A 21,974-nucleotide genomic window follows, 5' to 3' on the forward strand; every position below is an offset into this window, starting at 1 on the left:
AGCCACTTACACTTTCATGGACGCCCACTGAGCCCATGTTGCTTATGCCGACTCAAATAGATGAACTTACTTCCCGAACGATGGGCAAGTAATCAAGATGTTTCTCAAAACAGCAACCTCGTTGCGAATGTAAAATACACCACTGAGCCGGATCCCTCAGGTTTTGAGCGAGTATTTAAATCCCCTTCGAAAGGAAGATCTTAAATATATAAATGAGTTTTGGGATCCGCTCTAACTTTTAAAAATCATTTTGAAGACTCGAAAATATTTTTAAGAATGTTTGGAGTAATGCTGATTTAATGAAATAAATCAGTCCCGATATATTAGAAAATATCTGAACATTATTATTTAAATAATATTCCCGTAAAGATAATCTCTATATAAATAATTTGAAGTAGAAGTTTTACAACTCATACTTGAAATGAATATTAAATAACCAAAGATATACTTATTCGAAAGTACTATCTTTATTTGAATAATCGAAAATAAGTCTGATTATCGAAATATTATTCTTTAATAAAATAAAGAATATTATTTAATAAATAAGCGGAGTCATAAGTCCTCAAATGAATATTCAAAATAATATTCATTAAATAAAATAAACGGAGTAATAAGTCCTCGAATGAATATTCAACTAATATTCATTAAATAAAATAAACCGAGTCATAAGTCCTTGAATGAATATTCAAAATAATATTCATTAAATAAAATAAACTGAGTCATAAGTCCTCGAATGAATATTCAAAATAATATTCATTAAATAAAATAAACCGAGTCATAAGTCCTCGAATGAATATTCAACTAATATTCATTAAATAAAATAAACCGAGTCATAAGTCCTCGAATGAATATTCAACTAATATTCATTAAATAAAATAAACCAAGTCATAAGTCCTCGAATGAATATTCAACTAATATTCATTAAATAAAATAAACCGAGTCATAAGTCCTCGAATGAATATTCAACTAATATTCATTAAATAAAATAAACCGAGTCATAAGTCCTCGAATGAATATTCAAAATAATATTCATTAAATAAAATAAACCGAGTCATAAGTCCTCAAATGAATATTCAAAATAATATTCATTAAATAAAATAAACCGAGTCATAAGTCCTCGAATGAATATTCAATTAATATTCATTAAATAAAATAAACCGAGTCATTAGTCCTCGAATGAATATTCAAACTAATATTCATTAAATAAAATAAACCGAGTCATAAGTCCTCGAATGAATATTCAACTAATATTCATTAAATAAAATAAACCGAGTCATAAGTCCTCGAATGAATATTCAAACTAATATTCATTAAATAAAATAAAGCTATCGAATAAACCTTATTCGATTAATAGTTTTGAAACTATATCAATATATATATATATATATATAATATACTCGGGAACATCGATTCCCGGTTTTAGAAAATGTTCACCTTTGGGTCCCCTATCCTAAGGGTATACGCAACTACTGCTTATCTCTAGCATAGGTATCATGCAACTAATAAGCATTTGAATCAACAGATATATACCAAGATTACGAAACAGACATGCATATATATACCATATCAGCATGCTTTAATATATCGCAAAATTTGCTAATTAACCAACATGCATCTATCACAAGATAATGCATATACATATGTATACATCACAACAACAGTATAACGGGTAGAAAACTTGCCTGAGCAACTGGGGGTGACAAATGGCTTGGGACGAGTCTGGTAACCTATAAACAACATATAAGTTGGAATTAAACCAAAGTCGCTTATGAATCTATACTTTAACCAATTAGACTCTAACACTCGCTTTGCGCTCAACGATTCCCTTAAGTCGCTCGAGTACCCTCGGCTCCACCATTTTTAATAAATTAACCATTAAGGGTTTTAAGGCAATTTTTTCGCGAGTGCCTTACCAACTGCCTAATACACTTTACATAAATGATTCATACTCCAATTAGTCCTTTAAGGTCTTTAACCTATATTTCAAAGTAAGGCGAGGGGTAATGGTTTGTTCGCGAAACGCCGTTACTTAAAACGGTCGTTTCTCCTAAACCGTACATCGGATTCAAACGAACCACATATCAAAACGAAGCTCGTAACATGAACTATCTAATCATGGCAATGGTCAAATCCTAACAGTGAGTTCTCGGGTTCTGATGTTAAGAGCAAAAACAGTCTAAAGTAAATTGGACATTACGACGGCTATGTTTACGCGATTACCAATTTTTATTCTACTCCAAACCAACCACCAATCAACCACAATTCATTCATATAACCAAAATCCATCCATATCATACTACAACAGCCTCAACACCTCAAGTTCTCCAATTTATATTATTCTCAAACATAAATTAAAACTATACTTAAGTTCATTAATCAATAATCCAAGAATTACAACTCCAACTCATTACAAAACCAACCACATTCTAAGTCTACAAGAATCATGCTTCTCATAAACCATAACAACAAAACTAAACCTAATACTCAAAGTAAAGTTAGGGTTTGGAGGGGTTATACCTTCCTTGGAGAGTGGAGAATCAAGTAATTAGTTTGGAATCACCCCTAAAAGTCCTTATCCAAGCTTAATCTAAACAAAAACTCAAGAACAAAAATTTAAGTTCTTGAAAAACACTATTCACCCTCTTCTTCCATGATTTTTAGGAAGAGATTGTGAATAAATTAGAAGCTCAAACTTATAGGATAGCTATATCTATGCATAAGGAGTATTAGATAATTACCTCACTAATTAACAAGGCTTGGATCTTAGATTTTGAATTTTTCCTTCTTGAAATAAAGAGAAGGCCGAGACCTTCCTTTGAAGAAATGAAGTCAACTTTGTGTTTTTGGTGAAATGAATGGTTGGTTGGTTGTTTTTTGGTTTTTGTTTTAATTTATTACTTTTTACCATGGTAACTTTTGTGTGGTTCCTAATCAACCAACAACACACTTTTCTTTGTCATGCTTATGTCACCTTGTTATGTCATCCTCCCACACTTGTCCTCCTCTTATTGGTTTGATGACATCATCCTCACTAACCTCTTTGATTAGCTTCTAATTACTTGGCTAATGACCGCTGATCTGTTATACGGTTCGCTTAACTTTCGTTCTCGTTTATTGTTTGAGGGATCATACCCGGGATCTTATTACTTGGGTTCCCTTAACCTTTCTCAATACATTAAATTCCTTTTTATGATCCTCTCTTATAATCCTTGAATTTAAATCCTTTTTATCCTGTTACCTTATACTCAATTCTTTCTGTATCTGGTGGATTTTCGGGAAAAATCAAAGTGTTCGGATTTGGATTCTGACGATCTTTACATACACTTATATACCACATGGAGTACTAATAATATCCCAGAAGATCAATAAAAGAACCCCTACATAGTGTGGCATGAAAAGTTTTCTTATTCAGCATAATCAGCAAAACACTATTCATAAGGGTTTCAAAAATTCCAAAAATTGGGGTTATTACAAAAAGTGCTTTTCTCAATGGAGAATTGGAGGAAGAAGTATATGTTGAACAACCTCCATGCTTTGTAGATTCCAAATATCCAGATTATGTCTACAGGCTTGATAAAGCACTTTATAGACTTAAGGAAGCTCCTAGAGCATGGTATGAGACTTTAGCTCAGTTTCTTCTGGAAAGTGGATTTAACAGAGGAACTATAGACAAAACTCTGTTCTACCTCAACCATGGAAAGGACTTACTTCTGGTCCAGATTTATGTTGATGATATCATTTTTGGGTCTACAAATGCCAGACTTTGCAAAAAGTTTGCCAAACTGATGCAGTCAAGGTATCAGATGAGTATGATGGGGGAACTTAGCTATTTTCTGGGCCTTCAAGTCAAGCAGAATGAAGAAGGCACTTTTATTTGTCAAACTAAGTACACCAGAAACTTGCTGAAGAAATTTGGAATGCAAGATTGTTCAAGTGCATCCACTCCCATGGCCACTGTAACAAAACTGGAAAGGATACTGGTAAATCAGTAAATATTACTGATTACAGAGGTATGATTGGCTCTCTACTCTATCTAACTGCTAGTAGACCTGATATAATATATGCTACCTGTCTTTGTACAAGATTTCAAGCAGATCCAAGAGAACCTCACTTAACAGCTGTGAAAAGAATTTTCAAGTATCTTAAGGGAACAAGCTGATCTGGGATTATGGTATCCCAGAGAATCAGATTTTAAACTAATAGGTTACTCAGATGCAGATTTTGCAGGTTGCAAAATTGACAGGAAAAGCACAAGTGGAAGCTGCCAATTTCTTGGAGGCAGATTGGTTTCTTGGTTTAGCAAGAAACAAAAGTCAATTTCCACATCAACTGCAGAAGCATAGTACATTGCTGCAGGAAGCTGTTGTGCATAGATTCTTTGGATGAAGAATCAGTTACTGGATTATGGGTTAACATATTTCAAAATCCCTATTTACTGTGATAATTAAAGTGCTATTGCTATGACAGGTAATCCAGTTCAACACTCTTTGACAAAGCACATCAGCATCAGGTACCACTTCATCAGGGAACATATGGATGAAGGTACAGTGGAATTGCACTTTGTTCCAACAGATCAACAACTAGCAGATATCTTCACAAAACTACTGTGTGAAGCTACTTTTACAAGATTGGTAAATGAACTTGGAATGGTTTCAGGTTCTTTCTCTAAATCTGCTTAGTTTTGTTCTGATGCATCAGACTTTATGATCAGTATTTACAGAAATTACTCTCTTTGTGTATTCTGTGCTTAATTGAAAATTTGCTTAAGTACTGACTGTTGTCTGATGTAAGTTTCTAAACTCTGATAGTGATATGTCTGTTAATGTAACTATTCAATCCTATGAGGATACCTGTGCTAGATGCTGACCTAGTAGTCTTCAATAAACTAGGGGTCCCATGTTAGAAGTAATTATTTCTGTGGAAATCTATTGACACAAGCAAATTCTGATATTGAGCTTAGTTGAGTTTACTCTGTCTATCTTATTACTAAGTCACAAACTAGAATAATGCTTCTCATCTGTTAAGTTTTGATGCTAGTAAATCTGTTGAATGTACAAAGTGCTGATAAACCCCTCTTATCAAAAGAAAAAGAAAAGAATCATGGATTAAAATTCAGGTACTCCTTTGAGATCTAGAGTACAAATGTGAAAGGGACGACCCAAGTGCATTGCTGGTATTAAGTAAATATGCATCAGAAAAGCAAAATGTTTTCTAGGTGACTTTTCACACTCTATGATTACTGGAGAAATACTTTGATAATAGCATAAATTCTGATAAGCAGTCGTGACTCACTTACACTGAGAAGCCACTGTAAAATGAAATTTAAAAAGATGCACAAAATTAGCACAAAATAGTTGAGGTGGACTCAAGCATGAACTCATTCAATAGTAGGTTTCAGAATAATGACAGGTTTTTAGTAAAGTTTTAGTTATGCCTTATTTCTAAGATATACTGAAGTGAATCAGACTTTACTCTTTGTCTAATATTTAGCTTAATGCACACACTAAACACTCCATATGAATGATGAAAATAACTGTGGTGATCAATGTTATTTTAGATGAACAGTTTCTGTGTTACATTGCACAAATTCTGAGGACAAGTTCTGATTGCACGTTCTGATGATTAAGTTCTGAAGAATCTATATCAGGATTTGTGTGAGGACTTACTAAGATAGACATTCATTTTTCGAGTTAAGAAATTATGTTCTGATAACTGTTAAGTTCTGATATAAGTCTAAGTTCTGATATTAAATTCTGATTCTTTACTTGACTTATTTGTGAATAAAATCTAAAAACAGTTTCATTTTAAATCAGATTATGTTTGGGTAGAATATTAACAATCAATATCATTAGGGATAGTGGTTCACGACACGTACAGTAATTGTTACTTGTGCGCATTAACCCTGACTTACACTTCCAATGACTGTTTTTCGTCTTCCCAGTCTAGGGAGATGAGGTAGAATTAATTCTACCTGCAAGCATTAAATTTCTTTGCCTCTCCTGGCCTTCTTTTGCCTATATAAACAACCACTTCACATTAGCCTTCACATCAACTCTTTTATCACAAAACTCATCTCCATTTTCTTAATATAAAAAACACCATGGTCAATTACAATATGTTTTTGAACTATGGAACATTCAACATGGAGCTGAGCTGTGAAGCCTGGCAGCAGGAATGGCACATCACTGCCATTCCTGATGAGATATGGGACTCAGTTCCCCAGGAGGTACTCACCCACCTCCTGTTCTTCTATATAGATTACCATCGCCATCTAGAGTGATTGGAGGAGGAAAGGGTGGAAGCTCTCCGCCAGCAAGAGCGAATCATCCGACTCGCTATTCTGTTTGTCGAGAGTAGGAAGAAGAAATAATTTATTTTCCTCTTCCTGTTTTTCTTCATCGTCAGCCTTGCCCTGCTTCTTGAGCTAGGACAAAGGCTGTTGATGTTAGGTTTAGCAGCTTAGGACAATCTTGTAAAAGTTCTGATGTAATTTAAATTTCATGAATGTATTCTCTTAATATATTAATGAAATTTCTTTTTTTTTTGCAAGTTCTTGTCTCTGAGATGTTTTGTAATGCATTGATAAATCCTGATAAATATTCATATTCTGATGACCATTTCAATTTAAATTTAAATTAAGTTCTGATTTTATATTATTAGTACTTGTTCCCTTGATTTATTTTGGTCATTCTCACTCGAATTTTTTTTCAGAATATTGGTGTTGCAGTGAAAAATAATTGAATAAGTGGAAACAGTTTCAATTTTGAATTAAAACTGATTTACCTTGATTAATGGAATTACTGGGTAAGTGGAACGGTTTTTTCTTGAAAAACTGTAAGTGGGTAAGTAATGATTACTGTTTTCCCGTGCCCATTAACTATGCATTATTACTGCATGTTTGACAGGTGTCCAACGGTTACATTTTTTTTCAAAGTATAAGTAAGACAGAGAGCGGATTTTTTAATCTTTTATTCACTTTTATACTTTATCTCTCTATTTGCTTTTACTCTCTTTCTTCTCCTGACGTTGGTTTTTCATATAGACATTCTATCAAACACCTAACAGGCACTCTTAAATCTCGATTATTTTCATGGCACCTAAGGATTTAATCATTGATGGAGCTAAATTTGTTCTAAATAACTATGCTGCAATTCTTGATCATGCTGAAGCTCCGTCTGATTTGCATTTTGTGCAAGATCTTCTTGCATACAGTGAAATTGGGTATGCATTGACCTAACCTTCAGTCTTTTCGAGCCAACAAGTTTTGACATTTTGGAGGACTGGAAACTTTGATAATGGTGGTCAAAATGGTACTCCTAGTATTGTTTTCGAAGTGGGTGATTCTACATATGGGGTAACTCCTGGTACAATTCGCAATGCCCAACATCTACCAGAAGGATGTACTTTTTCAACCCCGGAGGAATCAGCTCTTAAAGAGTTCATGGCTAGTTTGGGGTATGAGTAGAGTTTGGCAAAGCTTGGGCAGTTGAAACGGGCTCATATCAGAAAGGAATAGAGCTTCTTCTTTGACTGCATCACCAAAGCTTTTGGGAATAAATGTTCAAACTTTGATCTTATTCCTATAATGAGTCAGCACATCGGGTATGCTATCATTAACCAAACTCATTTTGATTTTGCAACTGCTGTGATAGGTTTTATTGGGGATAGGATGACAGAAGATAGGAATATTGTCTACCTTGCTAGATTTTGTCGGCTTATTTTTAACCATTGTTGTGCTGATAACCCCCAACCTACCACTAACTTAACTCCATCTTTCAAAATTGCAAAACGAGCCTTTAATGATTTGGTAAATGCTGATGTTAAGAAAAAGGTAGTTAGACCCTTGCAGATTCCTCAATCTGTAAAACAGACCTTAGTAAATGCTGAACCTGATACCTACAGATCTGTTTATTCTGATGTCCAACCAACCACCACATCTCAAACACCACAGCAACCATCAGAACATACCACTTATACTACTCAACCTACCCTCAGACAATATCTCAAATCATATCTCTCCACTTCACAGACAGTTCAACCTTCATCCTCAACACCTACTGTGAAGCCTTCATCTTCCAAGGCTAAGAGGACAAAGACTGTTTCTCAAACACCTCAGAAGAGAAGGAGGATTGTTTTGAGAGATGAATCTGATAGTTAGGAACATGTTTCTACTTCAGAACCTGTTCATAAAGAAGCTGAGAAAGTTCCTTCTCAGAAGGATTCTGCAATTGGGGGATCTAGGCGTCTTAAAAGGTTTAGAAGAATAACTGTTGATGAAACTCCCAAGGAATCTATATCTTCAAAGAGATACAAGAAACAGAGGGCAAAAAGGCCAGTTTCAGATGATGAGGAAGCAGCAGCTAAGGAAGGAGATCAGGAATCTCTGATCTCACAAGAACCAGTTTCTACTAAGGCCCCTGCTTCTTCATTAACTTCAACTAAGGAAGCTTTTACTGAAAAGGCCAACACACCCTCTGTGTCTCCTAGGACTGTATCTCCTGTTAATTCAGGCACAAGTGCTGATATTGATATTCAGAACTTGGTTGTGCCCGAAGTACTTTACTTAGAAGCTCCAACAGCAACTAATCCATCAACAACACCTGTTACTGATGCTGCTCAAACTCCAGAATTATTTACAGCACCTTCTCTGCATCTAGATGCTGATGATCAGAATATATGTGAGCATCAGGATATGGCTGTTGATCAGAACTTGGAACCAGATCAGCAATTAGAGGATGATCCTGAAGCCTCCATTGCTACTCATACTGTTGTTTTATCAGAAGATACTGATTCTGTAAGTTCTGATGCTGCAAATGCTGGAGATACTGGTGATGCTACTCCAAATGAAGATGCTGATGAAGCAGGTCCTTCAGGACATGCTCCTCAACAAACTGTTCTTAAATCTGAACTTGTTAAGAAGTTTGTTACAAGAGAAGCACCAGTGCCTTGGAGTGAAACTCCTGCAGGACAGGAGTGGACTAAGGAATGGAACTCAGTTACCTGTGCTCCATCTGCAAAGCATCTTGCTGAGCACTTGACTAAAGCTGATGAGATGTTAATTACTGATGATTTCAAAACACAGCTTAGAGTCAATGCATTGAGTACTAAACATCTACAAGGTCTTCATTCAACCACTCATGCAGAGTTACATAAGATTCAGGAAGAATTTATTAAACAAGAACAAGTTCAGAAGATTGACAAGAAAAAATTCTTCCAACCTACCTTTGACAGAGTTGCTTATATTGAGAAGACTCAAGAGAAACAACAAGCTCAAATTGACGGTATCCTGAAAAATCAAGCTTCTCAGCAATCTCAACTTAATGAAATCCAAGCCTCAGTGGAATTGCTTGTCTCTCTTCTCTTACCTGCTGATGCCAAAAAGGGGGAGAAAGTAATTAAGTCCAAATGCAAAACTGATAAGACACTGAAGGGGAAGGATGATGAAAAGGATGATCATGGAAACCCTGGAATGGGTAGAGGTCATAGTCAAGGTAGAGGTTTCTCATCAAGAAAAGCTGAAATCACAAGTCACAGGACAAGTTCTGATACTGGAAAAAGAATTAGTTCTGCTACTGGTAAAAGGATAAGTTCTGATGAACTTTTAGAACTTGATGAAGAAATGTCAAGACAGTCTTCAGGAAAATCTAGGAATGGACTTGGAGAGTTTAATGGAAGAAGAAGCCAGACTTAAATCAGAAAAAGTCACATCTAAATCTGAAGCTTCTGGTAAAAAGACACTTCCAAAACTCAAAGGCATTGTGATAAAAGAAAGGATAAATACTGAAGCAACATTGGCTAAATCACAACCGCAGATAGATCCAAGATCCAAGGGTAAAGAAAAAGTTGGTGAACCTATCAAGGTTTATGTGCCTCCTGAGAATGAAGAAATCACTGATGAAAAGGATGATCTTGCTCTGACTTCAAGAAAAGTTTTTAAGACAACCTCTGACATGGCTCAAGTTGTTCAGAGTCAAGAGACAGTAAGTTCTGATATTTCGAAGAAGCAAGTAACCTCTGACATAGCTCAAGTTAACTTGATATCAGAAGATAAATCAAAGACACTCCTACCAGGATTCACTAAAGCAAAACAGACTCAACCTTTGAAGACTGCTGCAAGTGGTTTTGAAGCAAGAGTAGTTACTGGAAAGGAATCAAGAGATAAAACTGGATTGGGAAGTGCTGATGAAAGAAGAATACAGAACACTACCAATGATCCAACTTCCTTGAGTGAACCAGGTATTGGAGCAACTCCTGAGAGATTGAATCAACTGGAATCTGTACAAATGATTTACCATACCTACTTGAAAGAACACATCTTTTTGTACTTCATGACAAATGGTAGGGTTTATCATATAAGGAAAAATGCCATTCCATTGAAGTATTTTGAAGAACTGGAGCATGTACTATTCTTACTTCAAGTGAATGACAGATTAACAGAAAGTGCTGCAAACTATTTGAAGGATCAGATTCAGAGACATAAAAGGCTTTATTCTGTTAAGTCTGACAGCACATATCTTCCAAAGTACAGAGATCACAAGGGTGATATAGTTGAAATGAAGCCCAACACTGCTAAGATTATAACTACCTTTCTGGGTTACAGGGCTGTGGAATTCAATCTTGAGTCTGATAAATCATATTTGATCAGACTGGATCAGGATATAAGAAAAGCTAAGATTAATGATCTCAGGGCTGCAATCTTTCAAATTGGTGAATATACTGCAGAGCTTAAAGATGCTAAAAGGAGGATGATTGATGAACTTAGATATGCTGAAAAATGTTTGTTGAAGAACTATCTCAGAACAACTCCTGACATCAGAGAGATCAGAAGATGAAGGCAAGTCAAGATCTATAACTGCTTAAATTCCGAGATTTGTACAGACTGAAGTTGTTATCAGAAGTTAGAGATTGGTAAAGCTTTAAGGACTGTAAGTTGTAGTTATCTAGTCTAATTCTCATGCATTTGTACTTAATGTTTTTGATATCATCAAATATCTGTTAAACTTGTATATTATGCTAATTTACAAGTTGGGGAGATTGTTAGATATATTTGATAATGTCATGGATAATATGATTTATGTTTAGTTTTCAGATCTTACTTAAACAGGATAAATCAGTACTTACTGGAAGTCAGGACTTAAGGATATCAGTACTTATAATTATCAGGAGATAATCATCAGAAGATGGATATCAGAACTTAAGTACTGAAGGACGTTCAGATAAGGACAACAGCTGATTAAAGGAAAGAAGGTCGAGATAAACATAAGAAGAGATATGCATGAAGAAGGAATTCTATAAGAATAGAATACTTGGAAGAAAAGATATCTGATTGATATATTTTAGGAAGCAGAATTATATTCCATATCAATTAGCGATTATCTTGTAACTGTGTAGTATATAAACACAGACATAGGGTTTACACTATAAGTGTTATCATATTCGAGAAGATTATTCAATGTAATCCTAGCAGCTCTCGTGATATTTGTTCATCACTGAGAGGTAACAGTTCCATACTGTAACAGAGTTTATTGTTTCAATAAAGTTTATTTTCTCTTACTTGAGTTATTAAAGTTCGATTTGATTGTACTTTACACTGTATTCACCTCCTCTACAGTGTATGTGTGACCTAACATACCACCGCGACCATATTGGAACGAAATAACATCTTGACCTCCTCAAACCTTTCAGGCTTGATTTCACTAGGACGGCTGTCTTTGGGGTCTAGTAAATTAGTGGCGACCCAATTGAGTTGATCGGAAGACATATTGGGGTTTTCGTCGTTACGGCTTCCAGAACTTTTGCTGTGTTTTTTGGTCATGGTGGAAGAAGTGAGAAGAGGAGACGAATTCAAGATTGAATAAAAAAAAGAGTGAAAGATGGATGAGTTGTGAGAGAAGGATATATAGGAGTATCTAAAGAGTCCTACAGAAGTAATTGAAGGGTTTCTTGATAAACGAGTAAGCAATGCATGCATATCATCAATTGGTTCACACAGGTATCAAGGATGCTGACTGATCCACTACTACACGCCAAGTACAAGATAAATGAGTGATATAATTTTTAATTTAGGAAAAGATTTTGCTATTTAAACAATTAAATAACAAAATCTGGGGCTATTGTTATGTCAAGAACTTTTAGACGTGATGAAGTCGGACGACGGACGAGTAGCTACACAGACGTCACGGATGCCAACAGATCTAGAAATATTGAAATATGAAGATAAAAAGACGAAGTCATACACTACATCCAATATCAAGGAAGACGGTTGAGTAATGCAGAAAATGGTGCAACCACATCTTGAGGCAGAAGAAAAAGGAGGGGAGTTAGAGAAAAAAGGGGGATAAGGTGCTCATTTGAATGGAGAGAATGAGGGCCACGGGAGGAGGGAGAGAACAGAATATATACACACATTCAAGAAAACACCAAGTGCATGCACTCATTTGATATACACGAAAACAATACAAAACCACCGCATTCTGATCACACACATTCACAAACATAAACACTGTCATTTAGAGGAAGAAATTTAGCTCAAGATGATGATGATGATGATGTATTATCTTTAAAATATTGTAATCTTATTCGAATTATTAGTGAATTTCTTGTTAGGTTGTGTACTCAATCCCACCTGTAATTTTCCCGTTCTCGATTTTCCGCTTCACCAATTTATTGCGTTCTTTGCCTTAACATAGTCTTTTTAATTCTTGTACACTTAACATAATCTTTTTATTCTTTTACATAATCCAACACCCTTAACATTTAACTTATAAAATTCGGTAAAAACATCATCTTTCTCCATATATTTGAATTGTAATTTCTCATTTTATTCTTTTCTCGTTCCATTAGCGTAACTTACAAATATGTAGATATGGATCATGGATATATAAATTGTCATGAAGAAATTAAAAAATCCAAAAACAGTAGGGTAGTCATTAGTAAATGTGAATTCTCTCGTCCTAGCTAGGAGGTAACACTAATTTATGAGCTCACGCTGCGACAATGAAAATAGCTCATTCGACCGAATAGACGGCTGAAGCCTGAATTCACACATTGCTATTCACGATAAACTCAGGGTTATTATCACGTATAGCCCTTGTAAACGCAACACATATATAACAATGTAAATTAAAATACGCCAATTGTGTTTTGACAGTGGTTTAAATTATTAGCTAAATTACCCAACAAGGATCAAGTCCTTTCAAAAAATGCAATTTCGGTGACATAGATCATATATTTTAATATATTTAATAAGTGTCATATGTTCTATTAGACTTAGTAAAATGTGTCTAAATTCGAAAAATTAAACTGAAATTTATGAAATTGAAATTCAAACTAAGATCTAAATTGTATAATTGGATAATTATCCAAAATTAAATTAATCGATCCGAAAATTACCCTTATTAAAAATTTGACCGAAAATTATTTGAGATCTTAGATCTGATTATAAATAAAATATTTTTTTAACCGAATATTACTCGAATTAAGCAAAAATTCATGCTTAAAAGTATTTTAGGTTTAAGATAACAAAATTATTTAATCATTATTTTTGTAAAAGTACATTATATTATATTAAAGTGCAACTTTTAATAAAAAGATATTTTTAAGTTTGACAAATTAGAAAAATGAATAAGTTATTATACGAATTTAATACAACCTAATTTTTTTCAATCTTAATATGAATTTAATTCGTTTTTAATCCGATTTAGATCTGAACCGAATTACTTTAAATCCGGATTATCTTCAAATATAACCCGAAAGTGATGCGTATTCGAAATTACCGAAAACAACAAAAAAATCGAATTTGTGATCCGATTCGAAATTGATTTCATTCAAAACCCGATAAGTTTGATTTCTTGGCATACTTAATTTCAAGTGGAACTAGACCTTGGCAGCTTCTAACTTTATGTCGAGGCCTAAAAAGTTATCCGCTGATATGCCAGGTTGCTGGATGGGTAAAAATTAATGTCGAAAATTTTGAAACATATTTTTCTGGAAATTCCGAATTTTAAATCATCATGTATTTTGTTTTCATAAATATTCAAATAAAAAAGTTCCTTGCAGTAGAATTTAAGAGAGATTCGGAAGATTTAAAAAATTGACATGAATAATATTAATTCAATAACTTAAGTGAATTTATCTTTAATGAAATCGTAATCAAAATTAACATCGCCATGCAGATGCAGCAAGAATAGCTCTATCCTGCCACCCTAACAGCAAGCAACCATTGTCCTCTGTTAATCTATATCCGTCACATGAATACAATCCCAACAATATATTAGACTGTGTCACCGCGTTCTCGCTCAGGGGAACTCCTTTGAACCCTTTACTTTCCATGATTGTCCTCCATTTTTCGAGCTTCTCGTGCCTCATTACCCTCTCCGATCCTTCACATGCCACAATGTTCTGTATCTCTGGTGCAAATATGCACTGTTCAACCTTCACCCGATGTGCTGAATCAAGAGGAAATGTTGCGTCCAGTGAATCAAATATAGCTGAGTAGTAATGAAGTGCTTCCAGAAATCGACCCAAAAAATATGGCCCATTATGGCTTGCTTCTTGTTCTACAATTGTTACTATATTCGGTGCTTGATCTCGTATCATTGCCAATAAGTTGCCGAGGCTGTTTCCCGGGACGCGTTGAAGACGGTTAACTGAATTAACAGCCAGTGCCTCTCCGACTCGTCTGTTAAACATATGTGGTTTTAAGTCTTCTAGTTGTTCACCAACTGGATGGAACTCGAATGGCACACGAAGTGAGTGAGCTAGCTCACTTAAACATCGCCCTGTCTCCATCACAGCCATGGGAGATGTGCCAACTCCGGTGATCCGTAGAAATGGAGGGCCACCTGGACGGGCTGCTAGAGCTTGCATGAAAGCTGGCCACTGGTAGCCTTGAAGAATATCCAAGTCAATGACATGCACGCGTTGTTCAGCTTCGAATGCCTCGAAAATTGCTTGGTTGGCGGTGAAGTGTGCAAATTTTATGTAAGGGCAAGCTTGGTAAAGGATTTGGTAGATTTTGAGAATTTCAATGGAATCTGGAGGAAAAGGAGTGAAGGGTTTTGTATCAGAGGATGTTGCTTTAGTTGTTAATGTTGCGTTGAGCCTCGCACTTAAGGCTTCCGTAAAACAGGACGCGACACGTTGCATGGAGTCACCGAGAGGTGTAACAACTCTGTTGAGGTGGTGCACGTATCTTCCTGCTAACATGTAGTCTTCTTTTGCAGTTGCTTCTGCACAGGCCAGAAGTAGATGCACCAGTTGAAGCCCACTTTCTTGATCCTGCGAATACATGATTTTGTATTGAAGCAACTATAGAATATAGTTCTGTATTATTTATCGTATTCTATCATTAGCGTTTCGAGTTTAGACTGCACGGATTCGACTCGGTGAACATCTTAAATCAATTGATTTACTTCGAGTAAAATTTCCTAGTATGTCATTTATTGGTCAGCTTATGACAAGAAAAAAGTTAAACAAAAATGATCATAATTGATATAAAGAAGTTGTTTAGTACCTGCTCTGGGGCAATGGACAGTGGAGGGACCATCAAAGTATGGTCAATAATTTGGACTTGCTGTAGTTGCTGAGTACTTTGTGGTGGTAGTTGTTGTTGTTGCTGCTGCTGCTTCTCTCGCTCCCTTTCTTCCTCTAATTGTTGTAATAGTGGTGGATTGTCCATTGGTTTCTTTTGATAAAGATCATGACTTCCTTGAGAGTTACCACCACGGACTGTTGATTCGGATCCAGAAAACTTGGTGGAGTTATTTGGCTGAGTCAAGCACTCCAACAATTCTGGAATTGTTGTGAGGGCATCATTATAAGAACCCCCACCTGCACCATATCCTTTCCTGGATCCGAAATCTTCATCTTGATCATAATCATCTAGGAAATTCTCAAGTGCCGGTAGAGAAAAACTCTCCACTTGCATAAAATCTTGATGATTCGGAGAATTCAAAACTCTATGCAGTGGGCTCATTCCCTTCAGTTTGTTACTATTGTTATGTATACTGCTAAAAGGCCCTAGGGGAGATAGCGCCCGAGGAGGAGAACATCCTAAAAGAGTCTGTCCATGCATAGACTGCACATAATTGCAATGGTAATTGTTGAAATTTGTACCTCGTGGAGAGGGTAAGTTTCGGACTGGGGATGAGATCATAAAGTCACCACAATCGAGTTGATCGGTAAAAAATGATTGCCATAGCGCAGAATTATCAGGTGACTGAACTTCCATTTCTCCATCAAACTTAAGAGCATCAAAGTTGAGGCTTGATATAGATGGAACTAAATTTTTTTTCTCGGAATCTAAGGCTACAGGATCCGTCTTAGAAGTTTCCAACACCGACGAACTGTTGGAAGAATTCGAAAGCAGTTTTGAGCAAGAACTCTCACTCTTCAAACTCTCCATGCTCCCACACAGAGAATTGATCAGTGTCCTTTCCCTCACCATGCAATCTTGTAGTAGAAAAGAAAACAACGATATTATAGACCAAGAGTTATACTTCTTTTCTTCTCATATGTTTTCTAAATTTTGTATATGGATTTCGGGGAAGAGAAAATTAAACCACAGTCTAGTGTTTCTTTCTCCTTATATCATGCAAAGAGTTTGTCCACAAGTCCAGATATTATTGGGAGGAAAGTTAAGAAAGAATGTAAGTATAATTTCATGTGTTTGGAGGTTAGTCACAGGTTGAATAGCCTCTATAGCTTCACCAGCAGCACCAAGTTTAGTTGATTTCTAGGGACACAGTTTTGTCATGTTTTGGGCACTTTTTCGAAGATATACCCCAAATGCTTAAAGAATGTACTGTAGCATAATATATTTTGTTGGCCCACATAAATTCTTGAGCCGGCCCAGCTTCAAATAGACCATTTCTTGCATTAATAATTGATCACAACCTTCCTTCCATGCTGATGAAGACTGGGCGATTGGTTGAAGGAGAATTATAGAGAGGGAGAGAGAGAAAATGCAATTAAAATATGTAAAGCATATTTTTACGAAAAGGACCTGATTAACAATATAGAGTGTACAAGAATTTGTGCTGTTGGAATGGTATCGCATAATACATACACATATAAGAAGGTGGCTGGAAATACCCTACTGCGAATGAAATAGGGACTTGGTACAGGGATCTTAAAAATTTCCTATCATAAGCAAGCTAAATATAATATTAATAATATGCATAGTAATTTGGATACATTTTTTTGTGCCTTTGATAATACTCTGTATTTTATTTCGTAAATTATATATTATTCATATTTTAAAATGAGCACGACAAGAATTTAAATTAAAGTATATAAAATAAATATTTTACTAATAAAAACAATTAAAATCTATGCATCAGCTTTTTAAATAGGGGAGAGAGAAGAGAATATTATAATTTTTAAGAATTACCAGGAATTTGTTATAACTTGATTTTTTAACATATTTTTTATATTTTAGTTTAATTACTTGTTTGAAGAGTGTATTCTCCGTCCCTACCCGATCCGATCTCCTCCCGGAATGAATCAAAAATTTGTAATTTTTTTCAGATTCGGGGTGGGGACATGAAAACTTATAAAAAAATTGGGAATCGGGGCGGGGTCGAGGATTAGGGTTTCCACGTTCCGTTTCCCGACCCCGATCCCCGATTTTAAATTTATTATAAATAAATAATAATTTATTTATATATTAATTAAAATAATGTGATTAAATAAGGTATATATACATTTTTAATTTTTTTGTCATATTAATTTTTATAATAAAATATTGTTTAATTAAGATACATTTCAATTGAATTGCTATATAATATATGATATTAAATTTAAAAAATAATTACATGTCATGAATTACCCACGGGGATTCCCATTCCTCGTTAAGGTCGGGGATCGAAGAGTAAGATAGTTCTAGTTCGAGTATTAGGACGCATACAGTTACAACCCGTATTTCTAAACCATATAATTGTGTGTTTATAATTGAGATTTAAATTATGATAAACTATAAATGTGGATGATCTATATGTTGAGTGCCTATAAATCAAATGTTTAATGTATTAGTTTATATAAAAAAAATTGAAAGGAAAATTTTATCATCTAGTATTTTTAAATGATAATCAAAAGTACTTCATTTTATATGAAAAATTGATTTTAAAAATTTTTTAAAAATAAATTTTCAAATCTTATATCATTAAATTTCTAAAATCATAAGCTATTTTATGACATATTTTTGTGATTTATGGAGGTGCATTTATATTTATTGAAATTGTTTTATATAAATTAGTTGATTTTTAATTAGCAAATTACTTAGTTGCCCATGCATGCAAATTTCTCCCAAGCACAAGTGAGGGGCAAACTTGGAAACTCTCACCCCACTAACTCTCATTTTATTAGCCAAATTACATCACTATCCTTGCATGCAAAATGGCACAAGTTTGCTTGAAGGTTACTCTTGTCAATTCTCAATTCCACTCATTTTTTTAGTCAAATCAAAAGCATAGAAATCAAGTACAAGTGGTCATAATCATTTCACTTCACTCCACACTCCACACCCTCACCTTACTCTCCTCCCTCTCGGTTTCCTCCCTCTCGGCCTTCCCATAGCCGAAACCCCCACCCCTTCTTTTCTTCATTTTTCACTCAAATATCTATCTTCCATTCAAGTAATCTTACTCCCTATATTTTGTTCATAAATAATCCTAAGAGCTTAGGGTGAAAAGTTTATGTTTTGATCTTGCATGTCATAGTTTTAACTAGAACTCAAAATATAATCTTGTTCCTCATGGATTTAAGGTTGTATTATTGAGAGAACTACAAGGAATGACGAATGGCAAGTCATGAGAGTGAAACTCTTGCTTATATGGTCATTTCCCTTCCATTTCATTCAGTCATGACCATAAGGGAGCCGAATGAATGATTCTTAATGACGATTCTTTGTTGCTTTGTTGATCTTGAATGTTTATATGATGATAGCTTGGTTTTGGAAGTAAAACTTGATAAAACCATTTGCATGCAAAGTAATCATTTAGTTATAGTTAATGCTAGGCTTGCATGTTGATTTTATGATGAAATTATTTTGGAAACCATATTGTTTTTGGCTTATAAACTCGAAAGCATGCATGCATAGATTCAACTCATGATTTTTGAAAGTTCTTGATCATTTGGTTTAATTTTTGTTAATAATCTCTAATTTCAGTTGAGTTAAGATATCAAATATGATTTGTGCTCCTTGTTATGTGTTTTTGATTCGTATATATATATATATATATATTTGAAGGATTTAAGTGTTACTTTCCAATTTGAGATGATTTGTAATTAATATATTGTGTTAATTCTTATTTTGCTATATTGCACCTTAGGAAATGATGATCTCCACTAAGCCAATGTTGTATGTGGGAGTGTTAGTTCAGTAGGTTGCCTTGGTTGGGGTTTGTTTTGAGTTTTGGTTGATATTTGGTTTGGTTTGTCAAGTGGGAAACATGGTGAAAAGGGGTACATTAGATTCTGCAGAATTTCAGTTTGGTTCCATAAGGTTTAGAGTGAGATTTGACCTTGTCATGGTAATGCACTTTGAGGCCCAAGACACCAAAAGTTAGTACTTTGAATATACTTTAGATTTCAGGTGTTGATTAGAGGTTTGTAGGTTATTTGGTTAGGTGCACGAGTGAAAATATTAAATCTGTCTAGCAGGGGACAGTTTTGTTACAACTTAGAATTGAGGAGTTTTGACGATGTCATGGGTAGGCCCTCAATAGGACTTGGTTAGTCCTAGTTAGAGGGAGTGACAGAGGAGTTTTTCCAGCCATAGTTCATAGGAATTGAGTTAGAATCATGTGTCATAAATTAGTGCAAATCAGGATACTTTTCTGTCCAGAAAACAGGGGAACATTTGACTTTAAGCTTAAGCCCAGGTAGGCCCAAGCTAGGCCCTTGAGTCACACCAAGTTTGGGAGTTGCCTTATGATTAGAAGAGTCTAATTTAATAGTTTAGGGAGGTAAAATTGAAGTGTAAGAGTGTCAATTGTACTCAAAAACCCATTGGTGTCATCCTCAAATCACTATAATGAGCACAATCACTTAACCTTTAGTTTTAGGACACTTATGAGTGAGGCTTAGGTTGACCATCATAGTTTTAAGATAGTATGAGGTCCGTAGAGTGTAAGGCCTAAGTTAGGGTCCATTAGAACTTGATGGTTTAGAAAAGGCACTTCGAGTTATGAGGTCGATATTAAGAGTTTTGGCTAGTTTAGCATAATTAAGTGGCATGAGCAAGTGAAGTGAGATCATCCAAGCTTAGTGATGCAATATAGTGTGTGGATATATTATTATGTATTTAAATGTGTTATGTGAGCATATGTGGCTATGTGAACTATTATGCTTATAAAGTAATTGTAAGCGTGTATGTGTATATAGGCCTATTTGCCAATGTGCGTAATTTCTGTTTATAATTAGGTCGAGTTAGTGAGTATATATTATAATGAGGTTATTATTATTTTGTGTAGGCTCTCGAGACGAGGGTAAGCTTGCTATTAAAGTCGAGTGAAGCTCCAGTTGTTCCCACCTGCTAGTCAAGTCAAGCCTTTCTCAAGGCAAGTGTTTCAACCTACCTTTATATTTACACCGCAATTATGTGATAACCCAGTTCTTATATATGATGCGAGTATTCTAATTCACCCTGATATATATGAACCAAGTGGTTTCAAATCTATCTACGTATTATATGCAAGTGCCATGAACCCTCAAATATTTTTTGCAAGTAGTTTAACTTTACTCGAAGATTTCTATGCAAGTAAATCAAAAGTCATACCATGCTAGTATACCAAAGTAATTGTGATGTTGAACTCTGTGCAAGTTATACTCAGTAACCTTATCTTGATACCTAAAACTTAGTTATTCCTTAAAGACTGTTCATGATTGCTTGATAACCCTATCCTTACCCCTAAAACATAATACCATGTTGTACTTTGAACTATTGCTAACCTTCTTTATATTTTAAAACCTATGTCTTATCTGGAACCATTACCTTGAACCTAGTTTGGATTAGTTCCTTTATACTATCCAACAACCCTGTGAAACCTCATTGTCAGATTCCTTAGAAACTTTGCGATTCCATTTGACAAGGTATCAGTCTAGTTGATCATGTCTTTAAAGTTGATCTAGAACCCTTGATAAAGATGTTCATTGTTTAATAGTTTAACCGTCACTTGGCATCAATTCAATTTTTATAATAAAAGTTAAAAAGTGGATTTTTAGTCCCAAAGGGGGGCAAAAATTTTCTTTAAATAGTGGATCTGGACTGAGACGCAAGTCCTTTCCGCTCTTAATTTGTAGGCTTAAAGGTTGCCTAGGGATCCCATTAATGTTCTAGAACCCAGCGAGGTTTGGGATTACTTCGCGGCTGATCACCGGCTGTAATCCGTAGCGTCATAAAATGGTTTTTGATAAAGAAATGATTTTGAATAGTTTTATTACTAGAAAAGATGCCATCACCCTGAAAGTTTATCTCTTGATACTATATTGTTGAATCTTTCATTTCCATTGTTATTCTTTTATTCTTGTTTATGTATATTATAACGCTTGTTGAGCATTCGGCTCACTACTTGCTTTCACCCTGATATTACAGCTAGCATATATGGTTAGATTCAAGAAGACAGTGCGTAAGACTTGTGATGCCGATTCGTATGTTCGAGCTCAGGTAGAATAAGTGATCATTTTGTGTGAGGATTCGATATTAAAAATCAGGTTGTAATAGTTAATAGTATTGGGCTGTTCCAAACCCTAAACTGTAAGATCTTGGATTCAGATGTATTTGTTTCCTTTTGTTAACTATTGTACTGATTTGTATAATATCTATTGTTAAAGTTGGGGTGTGACAGGTTTTGGTATCAGGGCTACGGTTTAGAGTCCCTGGACAGCCTAAATAGGTTATATATGTATATAGGTTTATAGTATTATACGAGAGTGTAGGTATAGGTTATTTGAGTCCTCCGCTAATAATTCTC

At 34.9% G+C, this 21,974-nt stretch overlaps 1 protein-coding gene across 1 annotated transcript; it reads right to left on the bottom strand.

The window, feature by feature from the left end:
* Window positions 1-14,145: 14,145 nt before the first annotated feature.
* Window positions 14,146-16,622, bottom strand: LOC141710935 (GRAS family protein RAM1-like). Its single transcript, XM_074513424.1, has 2 exons — window positions 15,515-16,622; window positions 14,146-15,279 (listed from the first exon to the last, which is right to left on the bottom strand). The coding sequence occupies exons 1-2, from the start codon at window positions 16,445-16,447 to the stop codon at window positions 14,158-14,160; spliced, it is 2,055 nt and encodes a 684-aa protein (XP_074369525.1). The 5' UTR covers window positions 16,448-16,622; the 3' UTR covers window positions 14,146-14,157.
* Window positions 16,623-21,974: the final 5,352 nt, after the last annotated feature.

The sequence above is a fragment of the Apium graveolens genome, chromosome 3 (assembly GCF_009905375.1).
Source record: "Apium graveolens cultivar Ventura chromosome 3, ASM990537v1, whole genome shotgun sequence".
Lineage (NCBI taxonomy): Eukaryota > Viridiplantae > Streptophyta > Magnoliopsida > Apiales > Apiaceae > Apium > Apium graveolens.